Source organism: Parasteatoda tepidariorum, chromosome X1, assembly GCF_043381705.1.
Source record: "Parasteatoda tepidariorum isolate YZ-2023 chromosome X1, CAS_Ptep_4.0, whole genome shotgun sequence".
NCBI lineage: Eukaryota > Metazoa > Arthropoda > Arachnida > Araneae > Theridiidae > Parasteatoda > Parasteatoda tepidariorum.
Genome location: NC_092214.1, coordinates 73,218,438 through 73,233,326, shown reverse-complemented (window position 1 = coordinate 73,233,326; position 14,889 = coordinate 73,218,438). Strand labels below are relative to the sequence as shown.

General features: G+C 26.2%; 1 protein-coding gene across 4 annotated transcripts in view; it reads left to right on the top strand.

Annotated features, from left to right (window-relative positions):
- Nucleotides 1–13,734, top strand: part of LOC107440075 (atos homolog protein A) — a 53,924-nt gene extending 40,190 nt beyond the window's left edge. For 3 of the 4 annotated variants that reach the window (XM_016052861.3, XM_071187962.1, XM_016052862.3), the window contains exons 8-11: nucleotides 6,480–6,632; nucleotides 6,715–6,774; nucleotides 10,296–10,471; nucleotides 13,456–13,734. In XM_016052861.3, the coding sequence (XP_015908347.1) occupies nucleotides 6,480–6,632; nucleotides 6,715–6,774; nucleotides 10,296–10,471; nucleotides 13,456–13,618 (552 nt within the window). In that variant the 3' untranslated portion in view covers nucleotides 13,619–13,734. Of the gene's footprint in view, nucleotides 1–6,479; nucleotides 6,633–6,714; nucleotides 6,775–10,295; nucleotides 10,472–13,455 lie in introns of those variants that run through there. The other variant, XR_001583595.3, reaches the window with a different exon arrangement.
- Nucleotides 13,735–14,889: the final 1,155 nt, after the last annotated feature.

Genomic DNA, 14,889 nt, shown 5'->3' with positions numbered 1-14,889 from the left:
ATTTTAAGAAAAATTTTGGCACATAATTTAAATAATTATTTAGAGAGTGATACACAAACAAATGATATTTATCATTAATTTCTTATACAATAAGCAAGAACCTGTGAAAATTGTTGTTTAAATGAAAAGAGTCACAAAAAAGAGGTGGTAAAGTGAGAGGTCACTGTATGCAATAAGCTTTTAACATATTTTTTTATACTTCAGTATAAAAGTAACTGGCTACTCATTAATATGAAATATGGCTAGTATTATATTAGTATAAAGAGAATATATTTAATAAGAACTGTAATAAATATGTGTATGCAATGAATTATTTTTGTAACTGAATCTATATATTTAAATTACATTTACCAATGCTTTACGTTCATATAAATCTGTTTTTTTTTTTAAACAGTTTGTTGTGGATTACTTTTAATATAGATTAAATAAAAAATTAAAATAGGCTGCATATATTTGTTTTAATTACATTAGGTATGAAATTTTTTTCACTCCCTTTTATTTAATAATAAAGCTGTTTTCTTAGCATTTTTTTAGTTTCCAGAACAGTATTTTTTTAAAGTAATTATTAACTACATCTTTAAAACTTGAAATAACATTTTCATTGATAGTGATAATTATTTGAGAAGTAATTTTTATTTTATTTATCATGAAGTGTGGTTGATTTCTTTTAAAACCTTCACAATTTTATTGCAATTGTGATGAAAATGATGGTTATAATTAATCTGTAATATATAAATTATTATATTATATTGATATATAATATTAATATAATATAATAATATAAAATTTATGTATAATATATTAATATTATATTAATATATAATATTAATATATTATACATACATTTTTATAAATTTCAGAATTTTTCTTTAAACTGTATATTTTACAAGAGTTAAAAAAAAAATTTGGAATCATTTTAACCAAAGCTATTTAATACAGTTTATTTTAATTTTTAAAGATGTCTTGCTTATGTGTCAAATCTGTTTTAATTACATTCGTTAAAGTAGGAGTGAAAAAGAGATAAGGAATATTTTTTGTATGTTAAGTAGAATTTTGGCATGTGCACCTCCTGAAGTAAGTCTTTTTTGAAGTAGGTTATGAGCTATAGTTTGAATTTTATTTGGGTAATTGAAATGTACATATAATTCATAGGTTGAACTTTCTATTATTTGAGGAATATCTTTTTTGATGTTTGAAGCTTTAACAAAATATGCTGGCTAAACTCTGTAACATGAAGATCGTAGAAAGTACAACTTTATAACATATGGAACAAAATTACAGCAATTACGTGCACTAAAAGACTTCTTCTATACCTTTTGTATTAAGTTGTCTACGTTTTTCCACATAATACAGTTGTGTCTCTGTTTAACGATTTTGACCAAGAAAAATCGTCCTTAAGTAGAGTGCATGATTAAACAGGTTTTGTGGTAAATCATTTGGAAAATTTTTCCTTCATGCTTTTGCAAGCTTAGGATTGTCAATTTATTTGGTTATAAATTTGTGTAAATAAAACATTTTTAAAAACTTAATTTTTATTGCACAAATTCAAAAATAAGGTAGAATAATTATAAAAGTAAAATATTATGAGAAGGAAATGAATCTTTAAAAAAATCTATATGTTGATTGCTTTAATTGTGATCTTTTGGTCCCACAGTTGACTAATCATAAAACACGGTTCTCAGTAGGTCACCAAAGTCAAGTATCACAAGCAGCGATCTGTGAACAGGTAGGTGACCACTTTGATCAGTTTGCGAATTGGCCAAGAGTGTGTGGCATCAGTCCTTGTTGAGCTGTTCTACTGTAAAGTGCTTCATGCACAGGTCATCAAGCTACCAAAGTAGGGTAGCTGTCTCCTCTTCAGAAGATCAAAACTGGGCTTTTCTTAGGGATGTTTCCCATATCATTGTGAATAGCTGTTGTGCAGCTCTAGTGTGACTACTATTACCCTGGTTTTTAATAACATTTTTCAGGGTCTTGAGCATATTAAAAAGGCCATCCTCCATATTTTGAGAAAAAATACAAAGTGAAATTTGTATCATAATTGGATTCAAAGAAAACAAAATGTGAACCAAACATGCATATTAAGTATGTCGATATCCAAACATATATTTACAAAGAGTAACTCACTCCCTACTCTACCTGGACAGGAAAAAGAAACTAAAAAGGAAAAAAAAGGAAGAATAAAAGTGTCCCATTAAAAAAGAAGCCACCTCTGAGTAAAGCCCAAATACCGGCCACATTTATTTTTGACTTGTAATATGCAATATTGTTTACAATTTACTGTTGCCTGGAAGACAGGAGCATCAATATTATGTCAGGCTTGGATGATGGTGTTCTTCAATTCTGCCATAGACTGAAAATGACCCTGACCCTTTTTGATATATACAACTCTACTGAGGCTAGCTCCTACATTTACAGCTTTAGTGGTCAACTTAGCCTAGTCTCTCTCCCATTCTGTCTGAAAGCTACTAATTAGAAAAAATTTTAGAAACCCATTTGTTGCCTGCTGTTCGAAGAGAGAATTGGGGGCCCAAACCAAAATTTTTAGCAAGATCTCACACAACCACAAATATCTCCCAAACATCTTTGAGATATTTGAGATATATACAGAGAAACTGTATAGTCCCAAATCCAACAGATATTTGAATATCCATGAAAGATTTGTCAGAAATGTAGGGATCGCACCTGTGTGATGTCCAATAGATATTTGGATGTTGTGATATCTGCTGTATATCCTAGAGACATCAGATGGATACATGTGTCTTATCACAGGTATCCATCAGATATTCAGCGCATAACACTGATATCTAAGGGACTTCTTCCAGATATCACTTGTATACATTATGTGGATATCTCAAAGATGCTCTTAATGGATATTGGAGAGTTATCTTAATCCTTCAAAAACTTGATTCTACTAAATTTATTGATTTAATATAAGGAGTAAATTTTAGCTTTACATCCCATAATTTTATGAATGAAATTACGTCAAACATTACAGAATGCAGAACATAAATAAACTCCTAATATTAGATAATTGTATTTTGCAGAACAGATTTATAAAATAAAAAATTTTATAACAATTTTTATCTAAAAATTTAATTTTTCACAAACTTTTCATAATTTATAAATGAAAAGAAATTGGAGAGTTGTGGAAGTGTAAAGTAAAAAGTTCTTATGACAAAAATTCTTTACATTGAAATAAACTACTAGGTTCATACTAGGTTAATTTTCTTCAATTAGCAATGTTTTTTTTTCTTTCTTAAAACTTATGTAGTTTTGTTCAATTTTGAAAACTATAGAGTGCAGAGTAAGGTTCTAATCAATAAATTTTTCTATTTTCAAGGAAATATTTTATCATAGAATCAGACAAAATTATGTAAAAACTACAAGGCTAGAGTTATTTATAATTTTAATCAATATATTTACTGTATAACAAATTTATCTATAACTGCAATAATTTTTTTACAATGATGGACTAAATAGTTTCAGCACTGGATTGTAAATCTATATGCTACCTATCTAGGTGGGAATTGTGTGACGACAGAAAATTTGTTTACTGGTAAATATGCTGCAATATCATATAGAATTTCCTGTACCTTCAACCATATTAAACTCACTTCAGGTGAATAATAATATGCTTAGTAACTTAGCATAATATTTTAAATCAAAGTATAACCTTAGCAAAACTTTAATACAAGAGCAAAAAAGTTATTAAAATTTATGATATAAAACTAGATAAAAAAGTTAAGAAGATATCAATATAATCAGGAAAATATTTAATTTTTTACTAAATACTTTTAAATTATCTAAAAAATTTTTTTTCACTTTGTTTTGGCGGTATAGTAAATAAGCAAAATATAATTATATTTTCATTTGTTATAATTAGTAGGTAAACATTTATAATAAATCCTTTTTAAAATTATTAATAAAAAAAATTTGTAACAAAAATTTTTTTTTTTTAGTTTTAAGCATAATGGTTTAAAATAATGAAACGTTGAATTTAGTACTAAGATTAACTAAAAAAATATTGCATAGTATTGAATATATTGCATAATAAAATCAATTTATTATGCAATATGATAATACTGTATAATGAGTCATAAATGTAAAGATTAACAGTCATAAATCTACAGATTCAACTAAATTTAAACAGAAAATATGTGAGAAATAATGGAAAATTCACAATTTATAGATAATCTACAAAAAGACATTTCGAATAATTGTAAATAATAATTCATAAAAAGTAGGATATTAACTTTTCATAAGCAGGTAAAAATTAATTTTTACAACATAATGTACTAGTATATGAAATATGATTTTGAAAAGAAAAGGAATAGAATTACTGTCAATACTTATAGTCTGATGACTGCTTAATACTTTTACTATTTCATACTTTTTTAAAATAGATGCAAGCTTGTTATGTTGAGTTCTTGAATTACATTTAATATTGAAGTAAAAACTAAAAGCAATGCCAAATACGAGGTTCAGAAGTTGACAACATATGTTGAAATTCAATGTGGGCGAGTAAAAATTCGGAATAGTATTTGTTTTAAATAATTAATAAGAAATGGCATACTAAGGTCATAAATTTGCATAATATACAAATGAAAGGAAACTAAATACCCTTAAATAAAATAAAAGAACCATCAAAACATGATTTAATTCCTGAGTTTGTTTACATTAAAAATGTAAATAAAAAAATAATTACAGTCACCAGTTATAATATTGGATTAAAGTCTAAATTAAAAATAAAAATAACAGTAGTTCGTTATTTATAATAAATTCTCTATTTATAATTTTACAATTTGCACTCTAGTACTTAACTTAGTACTTACACTCTGGCAACTCTAATACTTAAATCTCTGAGATATCCAAAAACTGGATCAGCGCCTGATATTAAATATAATTTAAAATATCTCTTAGGCATTCTATAAATGCCCTAATATCCATATCTAAGACACATCAATAGTAAATATCCAAAATATTCGTATCTATAACTGTAATGTCCGGATACTTCTATAATATCTAACTTACTTATCATACAGATATCCATAAATGATATCGCAGAGATATCCAGATCCATTGACTTGGACTTGTTTAGATATTTGTAAGAAGTCTAACATATCCGTATATCCACTGTATATTTGGATACATAATATATGTGTTTGGATATCCATAGGATATTGCTGTCTGTATGGGACATTGACTCAATTTGTATCAAAAACTTTTTACAATGATGGTTTTTGGATAACAGGTTCTTGGCATGAGTGTCATATCCTTTCCCTTAACTTCAATTCTCTAAAAAAAATGAGGGGGCTATACTCAATAGAGCTATATATTACAAAATGATGGAGTTTCAGTCTGCCGCAGATTGAAGAATACCATCATTGAAACCTGGCATAATATTGCTGCTTTGCAATCCAGGTAATGGTAAATGGTAAGCAACATCACATATTTCAAGTCTTATGTAAATGTGGCTGACATTTTGGTTATAATCAAAAGTTGCTTTATTTCTAGGGGGCACTTTTTTCGCCTTTTTTATTTATTCAACTTTTATTTTCTGTCCGAGTGGAAAATAGAGGAATTACTCCTTATAAATATGTAGTTGATTTAGATTTTCTTAATAAGTATGTTTGATTCACTTTGGGTTTCTTTGCATAGAATTATAGCACAAAATCAAAGTGACTTTATTTAAGTGGGACATACTGTATATCTTAAACATCAGAAGCATTAGTTACTCTGTATATGAATGCAAAGGTGATTAATTTTCATTGTCACTTTCTGTTTCATCATTTTCATTTATAGTTTCTTAATAAATTTCCACCACATCTCTTTATCAGTTGTTAAAATATTGCCATCACAGTTAAAGAAATCCTTTAGTATGTCATCTTCCTTATCTTCCTCAAAATGTTAACCAAACTTGTTTTCTGTCATAAAAAGTCTACCTCTTTGAGATAAAAAGTTAAAACAATTTCTACACCTTAAAAAAATTTTGTCTTTAAAAAGAGAAACAGTTACCTTCAAGAGCTGGGACCAAAACATACTGTTGTAATCTAGACTGTCGTTAAGTAGAGGTTTTTAAATTGAGATTAAACTGTATTTTTAGTTTTAGCTAAATAATTTTCCTTAAAATAAATTCTCTTACGTAGTTTCTCAGCATTTAAATTTTCTAATAATTTCTGTTTTTCCTTTATTTCAATTTTGTTGTTTTTCGTTAGTTTCACAGATAGTGAAATTATTGAATTAAGTAGTTTCATGTAGATACTCTAATTCAATAGTTGTATTTTAACAACAAATTTTAAATTTCTTTTTAGAAATTTTCGAATTTTATCTTTTTGAAAACTTAAAAAATTATATATGTTCTTTTTCTGTATGTTTTCCCCTCAATTTTTTACTGTAATAAAAATTTATGACTATTTTCTTTTGGTTTCATCTTAACGTAAACTAATATGTTGTTATTTAAATTATCTGTCTTCCAGGAATCTATTCTTAAAGGTTGTCTTCTTCCTGTAAGTAATGTTGAAGGTTTTCATACTGAAATAGGAGCAAGTGGTAGTTTTTGCCCTAATCATATCACTTTGCCAGCTGATGTTTCATTTTATGCGATGGATAATTTACATTCTCCATATATGGTAGGGTATTTATGCTTTCCATCTTTTGTATTTTAAAATAATTTTTTTAATTTAAAATAAATAATCATATTTGTATTATTAGGCAAATGTGAAATTTCATGATGTTGAATATTATGTGCCAAAAAAAGGAGCAATACAAGTGGTGAGTGTTTTTTTAAAATTAGTAAAGATTCGTTTCAAATTTAGTTTTTTTTTTTTTTTCTTTTTTACATGTGTAGTAAAAATGATCATATTTACGATAGTTTTTATTTTTTTATTTTTATAAGACAAATTATAAGCTAATTGTCATTACATGCATTTAATTGCTTTCAAAAGTTAAAATAGTATTTGTTTAGCGTGTGCACAGATTTTATATTTTAATTGTATTTCGTTTGCAAAAATACTTTTTTTTGATTATGGGTTGGATTTATTTAAATTTTATCTTTATTTTTTATGTTATATTAAAAATCATATAATATTGCCCTAAATCATAGCCACATTTTTGAAAATAACAAATTGCATTGTGAGTGTCATTTAAACACGATAAAATTTGTCTTGCCCTAATTGTAAAGGAATGGAATGTAATATTTTATATGAGATATTTTAAATTCAGAATAAGAAAAGAATACTATTTTCTGCTTTATTACTGGTTAACATTCTATGTAAAGATATAAAATATTAAAAGTTTTAATGAAAAAATTATCTAGTACATTAACATAAAATATATTGCTTGCTTCCCTTTGCCCAGAAATATGAGTTAGTAACATGAATAAGTTTTCTCATATTTAGTCAGGTTGATATTACTTTATGTATTCTGATCTAAGTTTTGATATAAAAATCAATTTTTTTTTTGTAAGAGTATCTTTACTATGCAAATTAGATAACTGCAAAATTTCATAAATTCATGAGGTTGTAGCTTGCACTCAAACAGTATTTCTCCAAATTACTTTGGGAAAATATTGCATACTTTTTATTTCACTGTATTCTGTTTTATTTCCCAGTATGCAGACATAATTATGGTTGTTAAATTTTCACTACATTACTAATTAAAGTTCTGACAATGAAGTGGAACTTAAAACTTTCTTTAAACAATGTTACCTCCACTTGTATATTTGAACTCTTCCATGAATTATGGTACCATTGGGGGATGTTATGCAATATAATACTATATGCAATATAATTTTTTTTATATATTTCATATTTGTAACATTACTAAAAACAGAAAAATTGTTAAGAATATAAGCATAATTAATGCTATTTACATTTAAAATTCTAATGACGACTTTAATTATAATTACTAGGAAAATGTTGGTTAGTTAGAATGTCAATAGGAGGAAAATAGCTTTCATATGCTTTTGGAATTATTTTTGGTGTTGTATATTATGTGTGTTGAACTTACTGTTCAGAGTATATTAATTTGAATTTTAGAATGCTTCGTACAGCTTTTTAAATTTTTTACTTGTCATTAATTTTTGGATGAAAACAGCAACCATTGGAAATATTGTTCAACTGATAAGTTGTTAAATTCCTAGATTTTACATTTAGAATGGATTGCTAGTTTTTTAAAAATATCAAAAAATTTATTAAAACTAAATATAATGAGCACCTAACAGCGCTCTTCATCTCTCTGCATGGTATAAGAAGGTGCCACGTCTTGTGCTTTGGAAATCCTTGTCCTAAATATATGATAATTAGTATTCTTTATGTTAATGTGTTTTCTAGGTTTTTAAACTGTTTTCAGTGTTAATCATCTGTTTCTGCGCTCTTTGTACTTCATTATTTGAAAAACCTATTTGTGTTCTATGCATGCTTAGTTAAAATAGTTTTAAGTTTTTCATTTTATCGTGGAAAAAGTAATATTTTTTTTCTTCACTTTAATTTTAACTATTATCTTATTTCGAAACTTTTAAAATTCTAAAAAAATATTTTTGTAAATACAACAGAAGAAATACTTAAAGGATTATTTTATAACTTTAGAGATGTTTAATTCATGTGATTTTTAATACTTAGCAATAAGATTTAAAGGTTAGGGAGACTGACATTAAATTACGAAAGAGAACAAGTACTTTTGATCACTCTATGCCAGAAATTGAGCAATAAGCTTGTAACTTGTATTGATTACTTAAGTTATTCATTGAAATAACCACATTAAATTTCGTAAACCTGGAGTACATATTTATGAAGATATGGACATTTTTATAAAAAACGTTTTTGGCTATAAATTTACAAATATTCAATGGAATCAAACAGTATTTTTGGAGCAATTTAAAATTAATTACGAAATTATTTATTTAAAACTAAAAGAAAATTCGCTTGAAACTGCACAAGATATATGCATTTAAGGTAGTTCTTTTATACTATTCATATGCAGAAGAAATTTAAATTAAGTTTTTCTTAATTTTGTAGGGGATCTTATTTGACAACTAATGAAAAAAGTTTAATTTAAATATCTTAAAAATTTAAAAAGCTTCAAGCAATTTTTTAAGTAGTTTTTGTACTTTTTAAAAGAAAGCTCGAAACAATCATTGGTTTTCCGCAAATTTTATTTTGTGCAAAATAAAATGTTAATAAAATGTGATACCTTACAATAATCGTCCAGGATCCAAACTGTAGTAGTATAAGGAAAGAATACATGGGAACAAAAACATACTTTTATGGGGGATGATCCCCACAATGTCAGTCTCATTTTTTAATAAATTTTGTATAATAGTACAAACTGAAATTTCAGGAAAACCCCTGATCATTTTGTTTTTTTTCTTCCAAAAGTGCAAAAATTGCTTGAAATTTTTTTTAATTTTCTAAGATATTTAAGTCAAAATTTTTTCATTGGTTGCCAAATACCACTACAAAATTAAGAAAAATGTTTTTAAATATTTTTCCACGCATGTGCAGTATAAAAGGACTACTTTAAATACTTATATTTTGCATAGTTTTGAACGATTTTTTTAAAAATTTTTAAATAAGTAATTTTGTTATTAATTTTAAATTGTTCCAAAAACATCGTTTGATTCCTTTGAATATTTATAAAGTAAAAGCAAAAAATTTCATTTTTTTAAAAAATAATTATATCTTCATAAATATTTACCCGAGTTTATGAAATTTTATGCAGTTATTAAAAATAGCAACTAAAGTAATTAATACTAGGTACAAGCTTATTGCTTGTTTTTCTGCCATTGGGTGTTCAAAAATATTAATTTTCTTTCGCAATTTATTGTTGGTCTCCCAAACCTCTGAAAGCTTTAAATCTTATTGCTAAGTATGAAAAAACACATGTACTAATTACCTTGAAAGTTACAAAATAATCCTTTAAATATTTCTTGATAAATTTAAAATGTCAAAAGCTGAAAGTGTATCTTCCATTATTGTAGGGTAGTGTGTATATATATATATATCTATATTACCCCATATAATAAACGCCAAGAAAATGTTAAAAACTCTCTTTAAATATAAATTTTAGAATCTTGACAAAAAAATATCGATCTATATTTTTAATTTTCAATTTAATTTCGCGAAAAATTAATTGTTTAAAAATTGCAATTTTAGAAAGGTAGTGAGTTTATCAATGCTTTTCTCAAATATTAAATTAAAATTAAGCAAAATTTTTGCAATTAAAAAATTTACATCTCTGTACATTACATAAAATACAGTGGCTTTGTCTATAAAGTTGTTCTCAATTTCTTTCAGACACTATTCAACCCATCTGAAACAGTTGTCAAAATGTTTGTTTTGAATTATGATTTGAGTGACATGCCACCTTCTTGCCATACGTTTATACGGCAAAAGACTTACTTTATGCCAATAGGCTCAGCGGAAGATTGTCCATCATCTTCAAAGTGGTTGAGATTTATCTTACATTTAAGGTAATAATTTGCTTTTCAATTGGAAGTATTTTAAATCAATCAAAATATATTAGATTTCTTGAGATTTTTCTAAGATATAATAATGCCACAACTGTCTATAAATTTTGTATCCTTCATTCTTTTTAAATATTACTGTACAAATTATTAACCTAATATTATAATAAGAAGAATATGTGTCATATTTACTACATTTAAGTTTTTTAAATATTTATACCATAAAAATAAGCCACTGTTCAGTTTTGACTTTTTTTCAGTTGAAACATTTCGTACTCAGTGATTTGTTATAATTTCAGTCAAGGAATGAAATTTATCACAATAGCCCAAATTATACTAACACTTCACAGATGAGTTCTACTCTTGTCTTTTTCCACATATAGTAGATAAGGAACAAGACTATTATCTTAAAATAAAGAATTAGAAAGTAAAAAAAAAATATGCAATCCAATGCACATAAAAGTCTAATGCTAATGTAATGTAATAAAAAAAGCAGCTTTTATCAGTATGACAGCCCTCGAAAATGTTAGCATATTTTGAAAAATTATAATCTGAGTTTTTAAAATGGGGTATTTGTAGCCCTATAAAAGTTCATTATCTGGAGCATGAATTTTTTCTTTAGCAAAAGCAATATTAAATATTTTTATTCCTTGAGCATCTACTACTATTACTATTGAGCATTTTATAAGGTGCCGCAATTAATTTCCAGGTTTGATCTAATAAATCATGAAAATATTATAAAACTTTATACCCATTTTTGTTTAGAAGTAACCACCTGCACTTTAACACTCAGTTGTAAAGGTTTCAAAAACAACTTTTAAACTTCTTTTTCAGAGTGCTCTTTAATTCTAAGATTAAGGTTTTTTTTATGTCTTAGATTTTCATTAAACCTTGTCCTTTTAGCAAAATTTTAATTTAAGAAGCAATGAGTATGGTAAATGATTTAGTCTTGCAACCTACGAAATCTCAAAATTTACTAAAGAAACGAGATTTAAGAATGTTGGATATTAAGAAAACCCAGACTTCAAAAATGAATATCATTTAAAAAAAGAACTTTAAATATTGTTTCAGAAATTTCTACAGGTTGTGTAAAAGTGCAGCTGTTGGAGGTTATTCTTAGACATTTTAAATCTGTATTCAAAGCTCAGCCCCATCCCGCCCCCTAGCGGGGGCATCCAGGGAGAAAATTTATTGATCAACAAAAGGATATGAAACAATTTCCAGTTTGAAAACAAAAGAAGATGAGAATTTACAATGATAAACATGAATAATAAAACAAAATAAATGAATAATAAATAAATATAATAATATTTAATGCTTATCCTAAATTTTAGTTGACATCCATTTTAAATCTGTATATAATTCATATAATTTTTCAAAAGTTATTACATCAGTGCTAGAAAATTATACCTATACTTTATATGAAATCAATATGCATATTGTGCAAAGGCCAGGGTAATTAAGTTAATAACATATTTTTGTACAATTGCTGTTGTTCAAAAATTATGATCTGATTCCTATATCTGGTATATAAATACAAATAGTACTATGTATTTAAAAGTTTCTTTCAAAATTTTCTAACATTTTTAACAATGCTTTCCAAGGTTGCTGCCTTCAGAGGAAATTTTTTTCACGGCAGTCTAGTATCTAGAAAAACATCTTATAAATCATATTTTACCTCTTTTGAATGCCACCCTTTCTGAAGTATCACACCATACCAAACTCAGATGTTGAGTTATTCTGAGATAAATATAATCTGCCAGAATTCAAAACAAAAATCTGTTCATTTTTGAAGAGCATAATTTGCCAGGTCAGCTGCCATCTCATTCAGTGATATGTCACTTGTAACTTTCATCACTTGTAACTTTTTTTGAGGAAAAAAAATTTGAAAACAGCGAGAGAGACTAAGGCATTTAATAAAAAAAACAGTCTACTAATGTCAATGCTTTTAATTGTTAACTTGAAATAAAACTATAGATGATTTATCAAATAAGCAAAACAAAATGTGTGAGTCTGACATTGCAGTTCTGAGCTCTGCCACCTAATCAATCTCAATGTTACTATTGTTATTGATTAGGTGGTATTGACAATCAATCTCAATGTCACCATAGTCACCTCTCAATGTTAGCATAAAAAGGAATAAAAGAGAATTCCATTAAAAGCAATTATTATATTGTAAATTTGTCAGTAATGGCAATAAACTGGCGCTAGGGGATTGGATCTATTCACAGTTACGCTTTAAATAGTTTTGAATTATTCAATTCTTTTTATAGACAAGGTGGAAATTTACTTTTGTTAGCTTTCACTTTCCAAATAAAATTTCAAAACTGTAGATTTCACTTCTATCTTATGCACTAATAAATTAATAAAATATTCATAACAAGCTACAATAGTTCTATTCTTCTTCTTAATTTTAAAAACACTTGGTAATTATTTTCAGCTCTATGCAAGCCCTAAAAATAGAATTAATGTATTCGTTCAACTTAATATAAAACTATAGATAAACTAAGAAATTGTTTTACAGTCTAGATTTGTAGAAGATTTTGGGTAATTACGTTATTTGTAGTTTTCTTAGAGTTCAAATTAAACTATGTAAATTATTTACATAAAAACACCTATCTCAATTTTAAATCTTGCAAGCACACTTTTATATAAAATAACTATTTTACGTCCTGAAATTTATGCTTACTAAAATATTTTAAAAACGTACCATTTATGTGGGTGGGTTGTTATGATATAGATTTTGAGACTAAATTTATAAGATAATGAGAAGGGACAATTTTGTCCCCACAAGTTTTTAAGCTGGAAAATAATTTCGTTATGACTCATGTTGTAAAGTACTTTTATTTCTAATATAGTTTTAGAAAGTGATTTTATGCGATTTGAAGTGTGGAAAAAAAAATTCTTTTTATTTAATTGTACTTGATCCTAATGCATGCTTGTTTTCATGGCACAATTTTAAAGACAAAGAACACAATTATCTTTTATAGGTTTGCTTCTTCTAAAGCTGGTAAATTATATCTTCACAAGGATTTAAAAATTGTGGTTTTGAATAAAAGCAATGATGATGCAGCTTCCGAGTTTAATCAAGAACCTCGTGAATTACGTTCATTTCTACATGTGCCTATGAATCCTACATTTTCAAACTATTAGAGCTAACAATTTTGTCTGAATGTGCCTACTTGTAGTTTTTTATTTGTATGATTTAAAGTTGTATTATATGTTTATTATATTTAATTAAATGTTATTAAATTATTATATTATAACAATGCTTTTTTTCTTTTTTTCATTGGGGATGCAAGTAAAAAAAATAAACCTGAAATCAATTTATTGAATATTTCTTAGAAATAATTAAAAATTTAAAGCACACACAAGTACCTAAAAGTTTTGCATGCCATCAATATTTATTGTTACAATCGTGAGTTTTAAAACTTATAATTTAGTCTAGAAAATGACTTCAGCTTTATTTTTATTTAGATTGCATCTCTATTTCAAACACAATCACCAAACTCAAATGTAATTTATTTTATAGAAAAAAAGTTTTCAAAATATGGAATTTTTTTCTTAATAGATTTCAAAAATGTCATGCAACAAGAGCATTCACAATGAAGGTAAAAATAATTGATGAAATAATTAATAAAAAACTATTAAAAATAAGAACATTTTATATGTATTTTAAAAATGCATTCAAATATTTTTCTTTCTTCCATCCACTTTTTGAAGGACTATTTAGAAATGTAGACTAATAAAATAGTTCCGCAATGCTACAAATTTTTTGATTAATCATTTTTTCTTCAATTTGGTTCAAAACAAGAACAATTTGTGTATTTTCAAATAGTATGACAAATTATTTTACGCATTTTTATTAAATACAAATTTTTTCATATTTGCATGGGAAAATAATAATTAGCATCAACTAACCTTTGCAATACTCAAGGGTGTAGTTAAGATGTTCTTTTTTCTGCTGGCTGAAACATGCGATTTTAATTTGAGTAATGATTGTCCTACTTTATTTGTAGTTTAAATTTGTAAATTATTATATGCTAAAAAGAGAAAGAATATAAAGTATGTTTCATATGTAAAGTTTTGGATTTTTGTTTCTATAAATAGTTCAAACTACATCAATGGCTAGAATAGCTTATCCTTCTACAGCTAAGAAAAACAATGACTGCAGTGACCAGGGACATCAACAAAAAATGCTTTGTTTAAAGCTGATGTAACATAAAAATCTTCAAAAATTGATATTTCTTGTTGAGAAGAGGTTTCACAGAGGTCTTATAGGATGTGAAAAAAAAACCCATCTTTACTTTGCCAAGGAATCAGGAACATGCCTTGATGTAAAAAATTGTTCAAATTTATTGATTTTACCTGTCTTAGGGCAACAAGCATATCACCCCACAAAGTTGCTTTATTTAAAAATTATT